The sequence below is a fragment of the Chamaea fasciata genome, unplaced genomic scaffold (genome assembly GCF_029207755.1).
Source record: "Chamaea fasciata isolate MVZ Bird 193981 ecotype frontalis unplaced genomic scaffold, bChaFas1.0.hap1 SCAF_13, whole genome shotgun sequence".
NCBI classification, from domain to species: Eukaryota; Metazoa; Chordata; class Aves; order Passeriformes; family Sylviidae; genus Chamaea; species Chamaea fasciata.
Window position 1 is genome coordinate 1,553,137 of NW_027094098.1, and position 21,173 is coordinate 1,574,309.

At 45.3% G+C, this 21,173-nt stretch overlaps 1 protein-coding gene across 3 annotated transcripts in view; it reads left to right on the forward strand.

The window, feature by feature from the left end:
• RAD54L2 (RAD54 like 2) overlaps positions 1-21,173 on the forward strand; it is a 69,125-nt gene that overhangs the window by 28,958 nt on the left and 18,994 nt on the right. For all 3 annotated transcript variants that reach the window (XM_066195457.1, XM_066195459.1, XM_066195458.1), the window contains 2 exons: positions 18,612-18,810; positions 20,205-20,344. In XM_066195457.1, the coding sequence (XP_066051554.1) occupies positions 18,612-18,810; positions 20,205-20,344 (339 nt within the window). The remainder of the gene's footprint in view (positions 1-18,611; positions 18,811-20,204; positions 20,345-21,173) is intronic.

Below are 21,173 nucleotides of genomic sequence, written 5' to 3' on the forward strand. Positions count from 1 at the left end.
GTCTTAGTAAAGAGCCACATCTGAACTTTCATGTATCACTGTGCACTTTGATGTTCTTTACAAGCCAGGTATGTTTTCATGCTTGTAGTCACTTTATGTAGACTGTCTTCCAAGCCAATAATTGCCTGCAAAGAGGATGGTTTGTGTGGTATCGTAAGAGGTACTAAAACAATCACTACCTGTGAAAGAATTTACTTGTCAACTAATATCCTGCCTATTGACATGTGTTTAAATTTATTGAAATTGTTGTAGGAGACTGATTTCATTAGAAAATGATCCTTATGGATCAGAAAATGATCCTTATGGATCTAAACATAATCCTTATGTTTAGATGTACATTATCATATAGGTGCAGAATGTGGGGCTCAGCCTCAGACGATTGTGGGTAACTCAGTAAAAGTGCATTCAACTGCAGATAGTGGATGCATTTCTCAGGTGATGTACTATAAGTAAGAAGTTGAGGGGGTTTTGTTGTTCTCTGAGTTCCTGAAAGTGATAAGAGCTTTGTGTCTGTTCACCATACACTCACTGTGTTCACCAACCTTACGTTCGAGACTTGTGTTGGTTTCCTAAGACCCAAAAAACTTGGAGCTGGCTGGTTTCTATGTTTCCACAATCCACTTGAATAAAATACAAAAGATGCAGGTAGTATCAAAGGTAGAAAGGGACGGGATGGTAGCATTGGCAGTTTTAGCTGCCCTGGTTACTGAGTAATACTGAAGAGTTGCATTGAAGTTGCAGAGGAAGTTTGCCTTTCATTTCTGCAAAAGCCCCACTGATTTCTCTGGGAACTTTGCCTCATTACAGAAGGCTGCAGGTTTTACCCATTGTTTTTATCCTGGTGGTTTCCTGGGAGCACAGTGTGTGTGTCAGAGCAAAATGATGTGTGTGTGTGCAGTCTGAGGGCTTTGGCCCTGCCCAGCCAGCGAGAGCTCCCATCCCCAGGGATGTGTGGACTCTGTGGCACCAAACTTCCTTGAACTGGATTTACTGGACTCGCTAAACGGTGATGTTAAAGAAAAATCCTCTTGGCTGCTTTGCTGGGAACAGCCAGCACTGGATGCTTTGTTCTCTCTCCCTCTGTGGATTGTGAAGCTGCAGGTTGCCTGGCTGGGCATTCTGTTGTGTTGGGGCAGTTTCGGTGGTGGGAGGACGGTAGAGGTCCCTTGCCTACCTACAGCCTGTTCGCCAGTACATCAGGGAGGAATGGGGAGGAGTGGTGCCTGAGGTCCGGGGGCTTTATTGACTGGTTCCAGCATCCTAACCAACCCTGTGAACTAGGTTATTCTCAGCAGGGTGAGGTGTGGCCTGAGGGCTGCTGCGGGAAGGAAGGATGAGATCCTGAGGAGTGCTGTCCCCCAGCCCCCTGCGCAGGAGATTACGGACTGCCGATGTTGCAGGTCAGTCGCTGAGCCTTTCGCCAGCTGCCTGCTCTGGCCGAACGCGGCGACTCTTCCCCGGTGTCCTCGGCTTATCCCGAGCAGGGGGAAGCTCCGAAGGAAAACGTCGGTGACTCCCCTGCCCGCCTCCCAGCCTCTCTGACAGCGGCTTCCTTTTTGAGAGGGTGGCACAAAGTCTGGCATAGTCTGAGTGTTATGTAAGCTGGAGTAATGACTTGCTTTACTTTAAAAGGAGGTGATGACGCCAGAGCTCTGCTTCCTTCAGAGCCGCCAATTGGGTGCAGGGACTGGCAGATCTAACCAGCTCGGCTTTTTTCTCCTCTTTTCTCCCTCCTTCCCTTTGATCTATTGCGTATGATGGAATACAAAATAGAAATCTTTCTATGCAGTTCAGTAGCAGCCCACATCCATTGCTCTGCGTTTTCTATATATATGTATATGGAAATTCTCCAATGTTTTTTTGCCTCTCTTTTATCTCTTCTCTTAAAGCTGTCACAAATGTGAGAGTAGCATGAAGGTGTGGGGAGCAGGGTCAGCGAATGAGCAGTTACCAGCTGAACAAAGAATTGCTCCAAGTTGTCTTCCTGCTTTTCTGGTAGATCCTTTGCAGGATTTAGAGGTTGTGTTTTACTGGCCAAAAACTTGCTTTTTTCTTTTCATAAAGCCAGAGAATCTTTAACAAAGGACAGTCCCACTTGCTCCCTGCCCTGTTTGGTGCCCTTTTCCCCCATGCAAGTTCGGATTGTCAGCTTTGTACCACACCTCACCATTGCTAATAGATACTGTATTCCCTCAGCTGCAACTTCTGTAATGGTGATGAAATCACATGGAAACTAATTAGCAAATTTGTAATGTGGTATTTTCCCTCTTGAACAGGTAAGGAGTGGCAAAGTCACTTTGCCAAATTCACCTGATGAGTGTGAAGAAGCCAAAGTGAAAATCCTCTGGTTTACATCTTAGGCAGCAACCCTTTTATGTTCAAATATACTAGGTGAAACACTTCTTTCGTTTCCGTCTGAGTTTAAAACCATGCAAGGTCCTTAATTTCATTTCTCCCTAATTTATGTGGTATTGTGCTGGTTTTAATGACTGCTTAAATAAAATGTGCATGTAGCTATATCTATTTATATGTTATACAAGTGTAATATTAAATAATAAAAGTGTGGAAGGAGGTGAGGAACTATTTTAGTTAAATTAGAAATATTCTTCAGATTTTAAAACACAATCTCTCATCACAGTTATTTCCTTTATTTATCTTTTTGACTTCTTGCTTTGGCTTTAACGAAACTGCAACACTGAACTTTTAGAAGTGTCTGGTTCATTGTTTGGATCAAAGTATCTTTTATTAACAGTATTTTGTACTGCAGATGTTTAAAATGTCTTGTTCTCATTTTCTTCAATATGCAGTTCACTGACTCAGCCTCAAAAAAATTCTAAGTAGGAGTCAGAGAATTTTATTTTCACTTGCAAATATGCAAATAGGAATGAGACAGGAGAAAGCTACAAGATAAAATCTTTTTGGGCTAGGTGAACAGAAACTTCTGGTTTAAATCTCTGTCAAAACAAATTTTGCAATTAAAACATCTGCAGGTAATCTTCATCTATGTGAAGTATTTAAATACTTGAGCTGTTAGAAGCAATTTAAAAGTGGTATTTTTCTGTACTCAGCTTGTGATTTCTGTTAAATTTGCACATAGCTGAAAAATCGATGGAATGAAATTAAGGTTGTACCAAGAAATTCTTCAGTGATGCACAAATATGTTGTGTCATCTACAGCAGCAGAGAAATTTAGCAAGTTACAGAAAAGAGGAATCAGTTTCTTGAATATAACTGGGATTGTAACTCAATTGATTTAATTTTGATTAAAATCATGATAAATATCTATGGTATAAATTCTTCAACTTTAAATCATTACATCTTGTCTAGTAACAGCTTGTTTTCTTTGGTACAATTAAACAACCTTTGAGAGCCTTGGAATCTCAAGCAGTGTGTTTTGCCACAGTGCCAGTGTGAAAAGCATTTGCAAGAGGCACTGCATCGTGTCACTTCCTGTATTTTGTGCAATTAGATTTTTGTTACATTATGTACAACTTCCCAACCTCCCCGCACTTAGGATTTGATGAGTTTGGGAAAGAAAATACACCAAGATTTATATGAATAAAATAAAATGAGAAAAAAACAGATTTATCAAATTTTATGCCTTATGGTTCTGTCTAAAACTCACTAAAGTCAATGGAAAAACTCCTCTGGTTTTCCGTGGTTGGTTTAGATCTTATTAAAAAGAATTTTTATTTGCTTTGCAGTGTTTGTTTTAAAAGCAAATGATTCTCAAAGCCCAGAAATACTCAGTTGCCAACTCAGAGTGTTGTGGAGTCCAAGTGTGATTCTGTCTGAACTGTTCTGGGTGGATAAACAACATCTTACACCGTATCCAACTCAAACCTGGTGTTCTTGTGTGTTTTCCACGTTGCTAAAACAGCATGGAAACTAGGACAGGGAAAGTGGCCTTAATGATATGTGTATGTGCTACTAGCAGGTGCTAATCAGGAGTGAAATGTGGCTGTCAAGCCTCGTTCACGTTCAGTGACTTACAAACAATTTGGGTTAGTAGGCAGCTTTCCTGTTCAGTGGAGGTCAGTGGGGTGTGCAGAAGGAGCTGGTGGATGTGGAGCATGGCTGGGAGAAAGCTGTGGGGTGGGGAAGGGACTGTGCAGCCAGCATGGAGCAGTTGAGGGTGGGCAAGGAAGGTCTTTTCTTCATTATGGGGTGGTGATGAGGATGAACAGCGTGGAGAGAAGGGAACCACCCCAGCTTACAGGGGCCCAGAGCAGGGTGGCACATCATAGATCCGGTGCTTCTTTCTGATGCTGTCCTTGCTGGGCTTGGATCAGGTCAGTCTTGAGCAGTCATGGAGCTGCTAGCCTGTGGAGCAGGGGTTGAGAGGTTCAATAAATTCATATAGTTTAACTGACTTCAGTTTGATAATGTTCTTTGCTATATGGAAGAACTAGTGTCCTGAAACACTTTACAGTCAAGTTGCTTGTCGGTATAGACAGGTTTAGGTATGAGTTTTAATGCTTGTAAATTTGCAGTGTTCAGGGATGCTGACATTGCTGCTGGAAACACTTGTCAACCAAATAAAAAACATGTTCTCGTGTTTATCTTAATATTCTATGAAAATACAAACTTCATAGTGTTGTGGGGGTTTTCTATTCAAGTAATCCCCTAAATTGTTAGCAAGGGAATCTCTCAGGTCACAAAAGCTTTTTGAGAAGCCTCTTGTGACATGTAGCACAGTTTGTACAGTTACAAAGAGCTTGTGGTTTGAGATGAGGAAGGTGAGGTGTGACAGCTGGGTGAGATTTCAGACCTTATAGGGGAGGGAGAGCATGGTTCCTTACTGGTAAGACTGGCCTCTCAGAAAAGCTATTCAGTAAATGGACTTATCTGTAACAAGATTACCTTCCATGAGGAGATCATTTTATAAACTGACTGTTTCAGGCAGATTTAATTCTTGGTTGTGCAAATATGTGTTTATCCTGGCTAACAGTGGTGCCCTCACCAGCAGGCTGTTTTGAGTAGAAGAGCTAGAAAAATGCCTTTTCCATTCCGCACTCTAAGGTGAAGAAGGAAATTCCCTTTTTATTACTGTGTGCAGAAGGACAGGAATAGGTTTCCTGTTTCCCCCAGTGCGTTGAACTTCCATTTTTCCCATGCTTGACTGCTGTGATATGGATGTGCTGTGGTTTAAGCCCAGCTGGGAGCTCAGCCCCACACAGCCACTCACTATTCCCTAGTGGGATGGAGGAAAGAATTGGAAGGGTAAAAGTGATGAAGCTCATGGGTTGAGATAAAGATAGTTTAACAGCAAAGCAGAACAAGGAATTCATCCACTGCGTCCCATGGGCAGGCAAGTGTTCAGCCATCCCCAAGAAAGCAGGACTCCATCACAGTAACTGTGACTTGGGGAGACAAACACCATCACTCCAGACATTCCCCCTCTCCTCTTTTCCCCAGCTCTATATGCTGAGCATGACAGCATATGGCCTGGGATATCCCTGGGGCCATTTGGGGTCAGCTGTCCCAGCTGTGTCCCCTCCTAACTCCTTGTGCACCCACAGCCTCCTCACTGGTGGGGCAGTGTCAGAAGCAGAAAAGGCCTTGACTCTTAGTTATCCCTGCTTACCAATAGCAAAAACATCTCTGTTATAACACTATTTCCAACACAAATCCAAAGCAGAGCCCCATACTAGCTGCTATGAAAAGAATTAACTCTCTCCCAGCCAAAACCAGCACTGCATGCTTTGAGAATACCCAGCTGTATTTCCCCAGTACTTCTTCATAAATCTTGCTTTTTTTTTAAAAATTTTGCTTTCCAGTTTCATGAATCTGTTAGGTCAGATGCTGAGGTCATGTTTGCTTATTTATTCCAACCCTACAAAGTCCTTATAAAGCCTGTTACAAGATCCTTGGCTATGCACTTCTTTAATATATTTGTCCTTCTTTTCCCCCTTGATAAACATTGTGTGCCAGCCAGGCTGTTTGAATCTGTAACATAGGTGAAAGACTGCCTTGTTACTGAGTGTTTTAATTGTAATACCGTTCTTTTTTCGGTAAAATTTATATAGCTCTAATTAAGAAAAAGTATCTTGGGTTTGTTTCAAAGTTCTGATGTACCCTGGAGCACTTGAGGATGTTTTGATGGCAGCAAGCATTCGCAGTGCCCTGCTGCCCTCTCAAATAAAAGGTCAGCTAGAAATGGCTGGAGTCACACAAACAAAGGGGAACTGGGCTCTGCCCTGGCTGTACTTGCAGACCTTTAGATCAGCTTTTGCTGTTGTGAGTGCAGCTCATTGTCCTGGACCCCTGCAGGTCTGTGCAAGGGCTGTTCTGACACCACCTTGCTTTGGGTGTCTTGTGCATGTCCTGGCTTTCCCAGCACTACCTCACCAGTTGTTTCAATAAACAGCTGACTTGGTTACATGGACAAATGCTCACTACCAGTGAGCTAATTTCATTACGTGTCTCTCAGCCTAGGTTTGATGTTTATTACTGGTATTAGATATGCCTGTGAAGGGAATTGGGCATGGATAAAGTTTCTGTAACACTGAAGAACGTTACGGAAGATGGATAGACTTTAGGGGTTCATCCACAGCTTTAAAGAACTTATTCTGTACGTATTTATTCTCTCTTGTGCCTGTCCTGGTGCAGGTGAATGACTGGGATAAAGTAGTCTCCCACTCCACAAATTCTGACAAGTTATTTCCTGAAAACTGAGAAACATGCAGTGGTCTACAAGCTGCTGATTTAACCAAGTGAGCAAGATGCTCTTTTACCTGATATGGTTACCAGCTCCATCAAATTGCTCAAGTTTCAGTCTCAGTTGTCCAGGTTTCTTGCAAATTAGCGGGCATCATGCAAACAGCTCATAAAATCACAATCGTTTTCAAAGCCAGAAAGGCTGTACTCCTTTTTGTGTCTCCTTCCCACTCACTTTCCCTGTGTGCTCTGAAACTGGGAAGCAGAGCTACGGTCCTACATGTCCCCTGCTCTGAATGTCCTGTTGTCTGTTGGGATTCCCCTTGCGTGGGGCCCCACCGGAGCCTGAACGGTTATGTAAGGATTTTTATTTTATTCTCCGTCTTGGTCTCTGCCACTAGTTGAACTGGATCACAGGGTGAGTGAATGGGATCTGATCCGTACGGCGTGCAGCTCTGCTGCTCCAGAGGAGAGAGACCTCCCCCGTACACACCCACTCAGCCTCGCTGCTCCTCTTTCTCTCTTCTAAAACTCTTTTCCCAGGCATAACTGAGGGTGCTCCCGCTGATCGGGAGCGCATACGGAAGCCAAACCGTCCCGGCAGCACAGCTCCAGGCATCAGTCCCCAGTGGAACAGCAGCTACCTCGGGCAGGGCTGTGTTGTTTGACTCTCCAAGCAGGGGAGGAGATGGTGACAATTTTTATTTAGGCTGAACACGAGGCATATTTAACTAGTTATATAACAGTGACCCTGGTCCATCTCGGCTGGGTGCAGGGAGGATATATACGTACTGCTTCTCGTCACACCAGCTGGGTGAATTCAAGCACTAGGAGCTATTTACCAAAGTTATTTTCAGAAACTTTAAGTGCAGGTTTCCTTGCCTGTACCCTGGACTGTTTTGTCAGGAGTCTTTTCCCGCCTGCGAACTGAACAGCCAGTGAGAGTGGATTTAGTGCTGGCTGGGCTGTGGGCAGAGATAAGGAGTTGTCAGGAGTGACTGGAAACTTTTGTCCTGAAGACCCTGAGACAAGAATAGCAGAAGAGCTGAGAGTGTACAGCCACGGTGAACAAGTGTGCAGGCAAAGGTTGCACTGAGCAGCATGCTACTCTTGGATGAGTCTCAGCAGTTTCCAGGTAGGACACAGATGCGGGTTTTGTGGGTTGATTTTTCTTTCTTTTTCTTCCTTGTTTTCTTTTCCCTCTTGCTTTCCTTTTCTAGGCCGTTCATTTTCCCACCCCTGGGCTGGAACACCCCACTCAGTGGCTAGTAAAAGGCATCAGAAGCCAAGGCTCTTCTGTAGGTGTCAGGGTTTAATGTACTCCCTACCAGGCAGGAGTGGAAGAGGTTGAGATTTCAGAGCCTTGCCGTGCCTGTTGGCCTGATGGAGGGGACATGAGAAGGAAGCTCAGTCTTCCTTTGTGCCTGTAATTCTGAAGTCGTTGGTGATGTGACATTCTGGTCTGGCTGTTACTGTTTCTGCTGCTGTTGTGCTGTAATTCTGCGAAAGTTATTTTCTCCAAGAGAGGAGGCAGTTGTTAATAGCAGTATCGTTTTCTTTCCACTGTCCTCTCCCCCACCCCCTTCGACTTTGTGTGTATACTTTCCCTGCAACATCCGTCTCGGTAAGAGTTTCAAGAGCTTCTTTTGTCAGTGAAATATTTGGTGACTTGCTGACTGGGCAACAATCTGGGCACCAGGCAGAGCTGTTGGTGCTTGCTCCAGATTCCCTAATTAGTGCCTAAGAGACTAAAAGCTACTTGGCCCTTTTCCCCCCCCTATCAAATGGAAGATGCTGGTGAAATCCTAACAGGAGTTTACAGTTTGGGGATAGCTGCCACTTAATTTGTTTGCTGGTGGGAGGATGTTGTGTGTTGGAAAAAAACTTGGTTCAGATGTGAAGAACTTTCTAAATTTGTAATTTAACTTCTTACTTTGAGGTGAGGTACTTCGTGATGCCAAGCTTCTTGCACCTTGTTCATGTGGCAGATACCTCCAAAGTCATGCTATGAACCTAACAGACTGATCAAAAATGGTCCCCAGCAGTTCCAGCTCTGGATTCCTGGTTTATTACAGAAGTGCAGTGTGATTGTCATGAGGAGTTTTTTACAGAAATAAGCCATGCAATATTCGTTACCCATTAGTGGGAAGGGGGGTGCTAGGAAAAAAAAAAAATCCATCTTATTTTTCTGGTTGTGGTAGCAGGACAAAGAAGCTAATTCTGGGAAAGTGTGAACTGAAAAAAAAAAAGGAATTACAATAGAAAATGAGTTTGGATAAAAGAGGAATCTGGGTGATGATACAAGTGGCTTATGTAACTTAGTCTAGATAATAGGTATAAAAAGAGAAGACAGGGAAGGAAAGATGCTTTTGGAAATTAGACTGTAGGTCACAGATGGAGGGAGAATACAAGGTTAGAGGCCTTTCAAAAAATTTGGGTGGAAAGGTATTTATACAAAAGTAAGAGAGCAAAAGTGTAAATTAACTCTTTGTACTCGTCAAGTTGTAAAGTCTGGGGCAAGGTTTGTCACAGTCTCTACCAAAGTCTCTAGCAGTCGAAAATTATCTCTCTTTGAGGAAGCTTTTTTAACTGATCTAGTGAGGTTCTGTTCTGGCTGGTGGATCCAGGAGAGTCTCCATCACACTTCTGCACTACCTTTCTGTCCCAGGAGGGATGGTAAACTGCACAAGGTCACTGAGTGAGTCTGTGAAGAACTTCCACATCATGCTCTTCCCTGGTTTTGTGCTTCAACCACTGAGCAATGTTTCTTTTCCTCTCTGGTTTATGTGGCTTTTCTTCATTCCAAGTGCCTGAACACTTCTTTAGGGTCTCCAAAGTAGCAAGTACCTGTATATGCAGTGCTGTGATACCTTTTTGTTATTTTAAAAATGTTTCTGGAAAGTTAGAGCAGATTTTAATTGTTTTATGGTAGCACTCACCAGCTAGTAAATCAAGGTTTGTTGCAGCACACTATCTATTCCCCTGTTGCCCTGTGAGAAAAATGTCTTTTATGTTAAGATCCCTGTTTACTCCTGATACACACATACATTTCTTTCTTGACAATAGAGGTGATTGTTATTTTAGCTCTTAGGGTGTTGGGTATTTTGGGTGGGGGGGATCCTTGTGACATTATGACTTCAATTTGTGTGTGTCTGATTGCTGTAAACAACTTCGCAACCTTTTGTCCAACTCCTTTAGCAGCACCAATATTTTGGAAACGAAAACTGGAAACAGATTGTTCTTTCAGTGGTGGCGTTTCATCCTGGTCTTATTAACTTTCTCCAGGGCACTTGGTCACTTTCTGGCTGCAGTTGATGAGAGAAGTGCCAGTGGAATGCGGTGGCACACAGGCTCCAACTCAACAATTTGAATTTTTCTCCCAAGTAATGCTTCCCTCATTAAACAGAGTCCTTGAAAATTCCTCTGAAATTACTTTAGAGACTGAGGCAGAAAAAGGGAATGTAGCTGAAGTTATGTGCTTTGTTAGAATTCTAAAAAAAAATTCCGCAACTGTGTTTTGTTTTTCTCAAGTAGGAAATTATATTTAAGGAGAAGAAAGAGAATAGTTGGTTAAAGCATGGGACAGGAAGCCAAAAACCTGAGTTACTCAGCACTGATGACTACCTGATTGCTTTTAGTTTCCTCCTCTGCAAGGTGGACACGAGGGTGTTTCACAGGTTACTGTGAGGAGCTCTTAATGCCCATGAACTCCTTTGACACGGACTAGAATGCAAATGACGCTATTATAATTTTGAAATCACTCCTCTCTTATACCACTGCCATCAGGAGCAACAAAAAAAGGAGGACTCGGATGCTGGAGGATGCCTTGTGCTGGGATATTTCCCATGCTGCTCTTTTAAATTAGGAGTGAGTGTCGCCTGCCTTCTCCCTGTCCTTGTTAGCAGGTCCTGAGCAAAGCTACGGTGAGAGCTTGAGGCAGAGATTAAAGTTCAGCTGGTGCTTGTTGTTTGTTTGCCGTTTCGGTGGCCTTGGAAGTGTGGGGCAGCAATAATCCCTTCTTTATTATTTCTCATTGCTCTGAGGGTATGCTGGTATAAAGCTACAACTTGCAGCTACCTAGTGTAAATTAATGCTTATGTAATCATTGCATAATGCAGAATGCTTGCTCCCCTACTCGTCCTCTTTTCTTAGCCCCTGAAATTTATCCCTAGAAGAGTTACAGTAGCAGCCAGCTGGATTCACTGTGCTCGGAATGTGTCAAGCCCCCGTATGCATCTATTTTCTGAAGCTGGAAAGGGGAAATTTATCTTTGTTACCTAAATCAATATTTAGTCTCCTCAATAAACTAGATCATATTTCCCTTTTTTTAAAAAAGCTTCAAACTGTTGTGAAAATAAATTAGGTTAAATCCAGTTACTTGTGGTTTAGATCCCCATGGTAATTTTCATAATCTGGCTGACAAAACTCTATTCTGGGTTACTAGTTAACTGGGATAACCAGAAAGGGGAGGTTTCAGTTCCCTCCTGCGCACAGCTTTTTGAAAACTTCCCAGCACACAGCCTGAAACACTTCCTGACTCCAGAGCAGTAGCTTTATGTAACTCATTGCTCTCGCACACCCCTGGCTAAAGGACAAATGTGACCGATCCCTGCTTCCCTTGCTACCTTAGTGGGTGCCTTTCCTGTCTTTGTTTCCCTGTCTTCACTAATGCCCACAGTGCCTGTGCAGGGGCACGGCAGGAGGGAGCAGTTTATGTTTGAGCACTTTCATCGGGAAAAGTAGTTTTGATTACATATCTAGAAGACGCATGGCAGGTAGCAGCCATTCTGTATCTCTCCAGGTGTTGGTGTCTCAAGGCACTGTGAAAATGTTTGATTTGCAATTTCACAACCCTCTTTTGAGCATGTTGAGCTGGAAATGGATACGGGATTACCCAGTGCTCCAGAGTAACCATGAGCCTGTGGTGTCTGCAAAAGGGAGGACAACCTGATGGGCTCCTCACCTGGGCTGCATTCAGGGGCTTGTGCAGGGATTGGAGGAGGTCCTGGAGGGGCTGGGTCCCAGAGCAGATACCTGCCACACTCCGGTGGCAGTGGGGTGCCAGTGCCTGCGAGCCTGTGCTATACAACAGTTATATAAGTGCTCTTTGGTGTTTATGTAACCCGGGTCTCAGCGTCCACAGCACTGAGGCCCAGCCAGAACAAGATCTCTTGGGTATTTGGGGCCTGGTTCTGCTTGCGTAATCCCAGGGTTAGAAGATATATTGCCTGTCACTAAAGTTGGCTGTTGGTTATTCCAGTTTGCCTCTTGGCACTTCTTGGCTGCTTCCCTGCCCTTTGGTTTCTGGGTGATACATTCCTTGCTCCTGCCCTTCAATTCTGCTGCCTTTTGTTCCTGAAGGATTCCTTCAGGCCACGAAAGGAGTTTTATTCTGCAGCATAACCTCATCAGCAACTGATATGCTGGAAGATGTCTGAAGGAAAAAAGAAGGGCAGTGCTGCCTTGTAATTTATCTTTTAAAGTTTTCCATTGATTTGGGCTTACTTTTTGCCAAAGGAGACAGGTTTGACTTGTGCATGCTCATGGTCTGGCTCCTTCCTCATGCTTACGGAGTCAGTGCTGATGGCGTTTTCTTTAGAGCTCATCTCTTCGCTCTATCCTCTGGTCCTGCACTGGGGACAGAGGCAGCCTGCCATCCCTCACCAGCAATCTGCAGATTTCACATAGGTGTCTTGAACCCACAGCGAGTGATCACTTTACTGATAATTAAGAAAAATGAAAAACACGTTACTCAGATTTCAAGCAACGCTCTTTGTTATACCAACATGACAGACTCTGTGTCTGGTTGCAGTGACAGGTACGAACGACAGACCTGGGGTGGTTAACTCCTGGATAAATCAGCAACGAGAATGAAGATGTGCACGCTTTTTGACAAGCGAGGGAAGCTTTCCCTGGGAGCAGGCTCAGGCCGAAAGACGCCTTTTTGCCTGGCGGTACCATGGCTGTGCCTCAGCAGGACACCAGGCATGGCAGCCGGCAGCAGAGCTGGGGCCGGAGCGGTGCCGGGAGTCGGTCCCTGCTGTGCTCGGTGGGCTGCGTTCCGCCGGAGCCGGGCGGGGACAGCCGGTCCCGCGGCTCACGGCGTGGCTGCTCGCTTGGCCAGGGCGCACTGCCTGGCCCGGGAGCTCCCACAGCCGCGGTCCTGTGCGGACCAGCGGACAAAAGGCTCGTCCCGGCTGTCGTGCTGGCAGCAGTGGCAGCTGCCAGTGACCGGAGAGGGGCGGCCGGGCGAGGGGTCCGCCGTGCTGGGGGCAGCGCGGCCGGCACCGGGGGGCAGGTGTGCCGGGTTATATAATACTTACATAATTAGGGCTTTGTTAAGCGCTGGTGGCTGGGAGGGGCGTCCTGCCGTCGAAGACTGAGCGCGATTATTTTCCGGGAACAAAGTCTTGTTGCTAATTAGCTGCCCTGACAGCGGCTGCCCCGAGGAGAGCCTCGGGTTCCCGAAGGGGCTGCGTCCTGCTCTGTCCCGCTCCGACCCTCTCTGAGGTGGCTTTCCCAGTGCTTTGGGTGGAAGCAACCAGGTGTTGATGTGTGCCGTCTTTGTGTCTCTCCTGGCTGTTGCAGCAGGTAAAGCCTGGAGGAAGGGAGTCTGAGCTTTTCCCTTTCTTTCACCTACACTGTACTTGAGGGGTGTCACAAGGAATTTCCTGTCTCCAGCCCAGCCTTGTGGCGCTCAAGTGTTTTCACACAATGCCACCTCTGTGAGAGGTGCTCGGTGCAGACACCACTTCTCCCTTCTTTCGTGGCATCCACCCAACGGCTGCACCAGTTGCATGCAAAGAATATTTTGAAAATATTTCATTTATATTGCACAACTGAGTACGGGATGAGCCAGAGGACTCTGGATGTTGCCAGCCTCCCAGTTGATTGCTGTGCTGCAGTTAGAACCACTGTTCTTTGTGAGCCAGGTACCAGTTGCACTCTGGCATTACCTACCCACCACTCCAGCTCCCAGCACGCTGCGGAAACATCCCATAACCCCACAGAGCATCTTCCTGGCTGTCAGAGCCTTTGCAGTCTGGCTTGCTCTGCTGAGTTGCTCCTCCAGCCTTTGTCACTCCAGTTGTAGTTCAGTGTGTCAGGGACTGAGCTGCAGCTGGAACTGTGCAATTAGACTTTCTTGTGCCATCCCTCAGTGCTCCTCCCATTCCTGCTTTGACAGCTCAGTACCGGCTGTAGTAGCACCAGCTAGTATTAGCTAGTCTCTGACAGGCTTTTGCCCACAAGCTGCATAGAAGTTCCCAAAAGGCCTGCAATAATATTTAACTGCTCTTTGTTCTTTTTGCAGGATGAAAGAAAGCTCCCAAAGTAAGAATTAACTGCTCCGCTGCTCTGCATGCAGCTACCTTCCTCACCATGCATGCACCTCCCTCTCCTTAGGGTAGGAAATAATGTCTAAAAACTCAGCAAAATTGTCCTCTTTGGTATCCTGAGTTTCCATAGTGAAATGATTTTAGAAATAAACAAGAGTCTGGTTTTCAGTGCTATGTCTTTCCTGGAGTCACTGGAGTTACCTTGGCAATGAAACTGGTCTCCCAGGAGGAGGTGTACATACCTCTAGCTAGCCCTGTTAGTTGGCTAGTAACTGAGCAGGTAAGAAAGTCACCAACTTACACAGTGGTTTGTCCACTGAGGGGTCTCTTGGATCTCCTTATGCAGCAACCTCAGGTGGGAGACCTTCAGATCTTCTGAATGGGAATTTCTGTACTCGTAGGAGTGCTGACTGTTGCTAGAGCCAAACTGTTGATGCACAGACATTTGGAGTTACTGAGGTCTGCCCTGGAGCACTGAGATTGGCTATAACACTGTTTTTCACTTACCTTGGTGTCAGAAGACAGTGTTAATTACACAAATGTCACACCTCAAAACACAACCTGCTGCTTCATGACACTTTGCAGCAACCTCAGCCATTTTGCAAAGCAGGCTCTGTCGGGAGCAATTCACTGCTGAATCGATGAGCTAGAGAATATTCACCAGGCTGAATCCTGTGCTGTTGTAATGGAAGTTTGAGAAGGAGGTGATGAGGTGAGCTTGGCTGCAGTAGGAGGTGCCTGACTGTGGGACAAAATCTTTTGCTGTGTTACGCATCATGAGTCACAGCTGTGTGCAGTGTTTAGGGACAGCTCTAGCAGTCACACCAGACGGGGAGCATCTGAAGCAGTGTTACACACAGCAGTCACGACTCTTTCTTACAGAGACTTCTCAACTGTAATACTGTGGCATGCAAGTGTCCGTCAAACACCTCCCCCCTATTTGTATGTACATCTGTGGGTGGTGCTTGCTGCTGCTTATTTAGCAAAGAAAACTGGCAACTTCTGGTCTGCCGCACAAACCAGAGCCGTGCTGTAACCAGGTCTGTTGGGTTTTGAGGGTGCAGGCACATTTCACACCTCTAAAGTGCGTGAGAAAGGATAGTCGTGCCTCTCTTGGCATTCAGGGTATGTTGCAGGACAGAGTGCCTGGGTGTGTCCAGGTGTCCATAGCCCCTGGGAACTGTTTGGGGTTTTCTCAGACAGAGAGTTATAACCCACCCGAAGGAGCAGCTGCATTGATGCTACCACCACTTCCCTTGGGAAATCCTCTTTGTAGATCTGGTGAAGACAGTGCAAAACATGGAATAAAGCTGGCATGAACTGGGTGATTCTTGGTACCTACAGCATGTAACCCTGGGATGGGTTTACGCCCTTGCCAACAACCGCACCTGACCCATGGCTGTCTTCGGCTGGGCAGACTTGGGTCTGCTTTTTCTGATGTGGCTCGTTTTGCTGTGTGGGGCTCTGCTGGGTTGTCACTCCCCAGGCTGGTGGCAATGCTCTACTCAAGCTGGTGGTGTGGGTAAATGCCCAGGTCTTCCTAGAGTGCACAGCAGCTCCAGCATGATCAGACAGTTGTCAACATGCAAACATGGCTGATGAATTTCTGTGTTGTGTAAAACACTACTTGTATAACCATGTCAGAGAAGTGTGTTGAGCTCCTGTTACAAAACTCTTAATTGCATTTCTGTTGTAGATGTAGGTTTGGCAAAATTGGGGCAGGATTATTCCATTGATTACCTGATGGGACCTGTTCAACGAGGCTGTTCTGACACTCCCTCCAATGCAAAGATCAGACCTGTTCTTATACAAAATAGGCGTTTGTGAGTGTAGTTATTGTTTCTTAATGTGTTTCTGTCCCAGTGTGGGTCCCATTTACACAGCTTGGAGCTCACTGTTTTGGAGAGCAGCCACACGACTGCAGCGGGGAGCTACACTTTTCATCTGGGTTAGGTTTAGGCTGTGTACATAATCAGGAGTTTATTACAAAGCAGCAACAAAACAATTCCTGCTTGTAACTGCCAGCTCATGCCACAGGTGTGGTGGGAGCTGTTGCAAGGTTAGACTTGTGTTTATATCACTGTTAGTTGAACTTCGTGAAAAGCTCTATTCATGGTGGTGGCAAGGATAGGAGCAGCCTTTGAGAAGCCGGGTGTCCCCTGAATCCCACTGCAGCTGAATCAGGGAGATGTTTGGAGCTGTAGCTAGCGTGGAAGAGCTCCCTTGATGCATATGTGTCAGGAATGTGGGCTGAGGCACAGATTGTGTTCTTCACCTCAGAACTTGTATTGGCAGGACAAACACCAGCCTGAGCAGACATGGCTGTGGCGTATGAGGGCTTATACTCAGTGCAGGACCAAATTTACCATCAAATTTTGAGCTTCAGGCTCCTGCTCAGATGAGAATTATATTTAAAAATTCTATCCGATCCAGCTGTGTGTAGGTTTCACCAGAGCTCATATTACATCTCATTAAGAGAAAAGAAAAGGTAAAACGCAGAAATGGAATGAGTCTACATAGGGATTGCACAACACATCTGAAAACATAGAGGAGACATAATAATTTGGGCTCCTGAGACATTAGGTTTTGCTATTATCACCCTTGTCCTGAGGACAGCCTTGCCTGGCAGAGTGCTGGAGGAGGTGACGTGGGCAATTGCTGGAGCGTGGGGAGGGAAACGCTTCCTCTTCCAAACAAGCGTGGCTTTGTGCTCTCTGGTGCCTTGTCAAGGTCCTCCGGGCCCAGGGTGAGATGGCAGCAGTGTAACCATGGCAGTGTTTGTCTCAGGTTTAATGACTCATCCTGGAGCATGTGATCACGTGTGCAGCCTCCCTGCTTCCCTTTGCCCTATTTCATCCAATCTTTTGATCTAGTTATATAACCAGGAGTCAAGAGGGGTGGGGGGAAGGAAACAGTGCTGAAGAATTGTAGGTAATGTGTCTAAAGTGTGTCTGTAGCTCAAATAGCAGAGTTGTCTGAGAAGCCTGAGAAACTGGGTTTATTCCCAGCACAGCTCTCTGTCTGCAAGTGACTTGATGCTTGATATCTGAAAGTCTAAAGAGGCATGGTGGGAGGACAGGGCTCCATGACCAAGGCTGTGGTAGAATTGCTGTGCTTGTAGCAGTGAACCCCTTTTGCCTTTATCTTCATATGCATAACTCTCCTTACATTCATGATGAGATCTGTTCCATCCCGTATGCCGTGGATACCTGGTTTTCCAGTATGTGTAGGGTTTGCAGAGACAGATATTCACAGAAATGTTTGAGCTGCTTTACTGGTACTGGTCCATGGTGGGCTGAGCTTTGAAGTCCTAAATGTGTTCTGACATAGACTTGCAGCAAATGCTGGGGTGGGTCTGGTGGGATGTCTGGAGAGGAAGTTTGCAAAGTTGGTGCTTTTGAATAAGGTGTGAACCTACTTCTTGTCATCTCAATTTTAAGACGTGATACTGGAGATAAGGTTAATTTAATGGGCATATCAACATGACAGCTGTAGGTGCAATGTGCTGTACTGTAGCATCCTTCAGTTAAGCTCCCAGCATTTTGAAAAAGAATACTCTCTGTCTCCAGATCCCTGAGTCACAATGTGATGCTTGTTGGTTCTGTATTACTTCATCTGCCACATTCCTCTGCACTGATGTCTTCTTTCCTTCAAAGTTCTGTCTAAGTGTCATTTCAGTTCAGTCATTAGCTTAGATACACAATGTAAGCAAGAAAGCTGATTACAAGATGAAGTTCAGGATACCTCTTTGCCTGACACAAGGGGACAAGATGCTTCAAAGAAGCTATTACAACGCTTGTCAGAAACAGTTTGCTTCAAGGGAAGCATTTGAACAGAAGCATTTCCTTTCTTTGCTCTGGAAGCATTAGCTTGGTCACTGTCAGCCTGTTGAAGAGCCAAGTGTCACATAGAACAAGGTGTCATTTCACATTGTGCTTTAAGAGTGGAATCAGGCACAAATGGAATGAAAATAGACGAAGAGAAAAAGGAATGCATGAGATTTATAATGTAGGAAAAGTATTGCCACTGAAGTTTTGTTTGACTAAAGGCTTGTTGGAAATTACCATTTAAACCATGAGAGTGAAGCCTGGTGCTAAAACCACTGAGCTGCCTGCTGAGCCATGACCCAGTGTTTGAACCAGATAACCTTTTACATTCTGTGTTCTGTTGACTTGGGAGATGGTTACACAGGTGTCATATAGATGGAAATTTCTGCCCTACTTGAACGATGTGAAACAAAGAAAAAAGAGATTCAAGTTCCTTGTTTTAATCAGAGCTTATCAGGCCCTCATAGAAAAACAGACTATTGGGATAGCAAGTGCTCCACGTGGACCTAAGTGATTTTGTCTTGTTTAATTGTCAGGTCACTTTAGGGCTGTGTTGAGGGGTGTTAGTCTTGGCTTTCACTGGGGACAGACCCTTCACTGAAAAACTTTTTAACTCTCTTTGACTGTCAGAATGGACCCCAGTTTTGACCCTCAGAGTGACATGCTTGCAAATGAGTGAGAGTAGGTCTTGTCATTTCCTGTTCAGCTCAGATCCTGCCGAATGCTGATGGAAAAGCCAGCTGCCAGCCTGGCACAGCTGTTCCCATGTCATGTTCTTCCCCTTGCAGACCAACCCCAGGAAGCCGTGTTCAGTGGTGACCATGCAGAGCACGCGGAGGATGGAGAATGGCAGCGCTCGACTTCAACTACCTCATCTCAGAGCGAGCGGGCAGAGCAACTCTTGCAGAACCAGCACAAGAGCCTGGCCTCTGAGGACACCAAAAAGAAGAGGGCTCAGAAACCGTCTCACATGCGGAGGAACATAAGGTAAGCAGCAGCAGCAGGACAGTAAGAGCTGGGGTCACATATGGTGGTGAAAACAGAATCTCTGCACTTTGCCTCTGAGCTACATTGTGCCACTGCTGGCAAACCAGATGGTTTTTCTTTTCCAAAACCTTAGGATTTCACCAGTGGGAGTAGAGTGATTTCAGACTGGAGTGCCGCATGTGGGTGCAGACTTGTTTGGTATTTCAGGAGAGTGAATATTTGGTTATGGAATACATTGCAAAAATTGTGTAATTGCTGATGTCTTTTGAGAGATGTAATTGAAACACAGTACCACCATTAAGTAAATACCAGTTTCAGATATTTGCTGAGGAGAATCCCATTGCAAACAGCCTAAAGTACAGTCCTTTCCTATACTATCCTGGGTACTTATTGAGAGGAATGTTGATGCTACAACTAGTGACTGAAATGTTAGAAGTCAGTTTCACCTGGATTTTACAAAGCAGTAGTTGTTTGTGTAATTCACCAGGTATTCTGGGACAGGTTGTGAGGTGGTAAATCATTAGGAAATTTTGCTCAAGGGAATTTTTTAAGCTCGGAGGAGAACTAATGGAGCAGGAACTCCTGTGGCAGCAAGTGGCTCTCAATCCCTGTGCTGGTGGTCTTTGGTTCCTATTTAAGCTTGTGCGGATTGTTTTTCTTAAAGCTGAAGGAATAAACATTGACTAGGCCCTGGAAAATGGGACTTCATTAGGATGAAGGAGATGTCCCTGAAGTGTGGGGTTGGGTGGTTTAAAAGGCTGGTTTGAGAGAGCTAGATTTTACCACTGCTTGTGCTGCACCTCTCCTCTGGCAAAAGCACCTTCATTTCCAGGACTGGACATGTGACACTGAAGCAGGGGAAAGACAACTTCTGGAAGTAAATAAAATTGCCTGTAAAGGGAAGGTGCTTTGAGGGAATGCCTTGAAGCAATTGTTAAAACCATTAGAGATCCTAGCTCCTGAGAATGCTGTCAGAAGAGAATCAGGGTGATGACTTTTTGTGGGGGAATTGATGCATTTTCTTCCTGTATATCTTCTTTGCATGACTTAGGTGCATTTTATGTTTATAAACTGCATATCAATAAAAAACATCCTTTCAAGACTAGCCTCTGGTGACCTAATTTAAGTATGCACCTACCCACTTATGTTTTTGCTCCTTTCATGACTTTGCTTCTGTCAAACTTTTGTCTTTTCCTTGAGTGATAGTGTTACCTGTAGTTGGAAAACACAGTGTTGAAATCGCTGTAGAATTTGCCCATGTCTTTTTGGGAGATAATGTTCCTACTCTATGTGGCTGACAGAATACCTGCAGCTTGTCAGTCATCTTTACAGCAGCCATTCGCATTTTTGGAAGAAATTGAGTGTAACCAAATGATGTTTGCTCCTGTGTTCAGAAAGCTGTTGCGGGAGGACCAACTGGAAGCCGTGACAAAGGCAGCCCAGCAGGAAGAGCTGGAGAGAAGGAAACGGCTTGAGCAGCAGCGGAAGGATTATCCAGCCTCTATACCAACTGTACCCCTGGAGTTTCTTCCTGGTAAGCGCTGGGAGATGCCAGCCAAAGCAAGAGTTTTAAGGATAGAAGCTGAATGAAGAAGGTAGTGCCATGCTTGTCCATGATAGGACAAGGGGTAATGGTTTTGACCTAAAGGAAAGTAGATTAAGACTAGATACAAGGAAGAAATGCTTTGCAATGAGGCCGGTGAAACACTGGCACAGCTTGTGCAGAGATGTGGTAAATGTCCCACTCCACTCTCAGAAACATTCAAGGTCAGGATGGGTTGGGCTTTGAGCAGTCAAATGTAGCTGAAGATGCCCCTGCTCAGTGTAGAGGGGTTGGACTAGATGACCTTTGAAGGGTCCTTCCAACCCCAAACATTCTGTGATTCTATGCTGTACTTGGACTTTCAAGTGTAAAATAACAGCAGTTCCAAACCACTTGTAGGTTCAGTGTAGGCAGTTCCACTTCTGCACTTGTTTTGTATCAAGAAACAGTGACTGCTCGGTGAAAGATGCCAGGTAATGTTTGTTGAAGATGTTTTGACACATATTAAGTGTGTGTAGGGGGATGCTGAAACAGAGCTCTCTTGTCTTTCCTGCTGGTATGGGAGCTTAAATCAACAGGCTTGGCAGAAATGCCAGACCCTGTTTGTCCTGGGAATGGTCTGGTAACTCATGTCTGGTACTGGAGATAGTGGAACAATAGACTGGGTGTGCATATGTTGCGGATGTAACCTTGGCCTTCCTTGCATGTTTCAGCAAGCAGTGAGTTACGGGCAGTATAAATGGCTAAGCATCATTCGTGTCTTTGGGTGAATATGTCACCTTGCATTGTTTCCCAATCCGGATCATTTTGGTGATTTCGT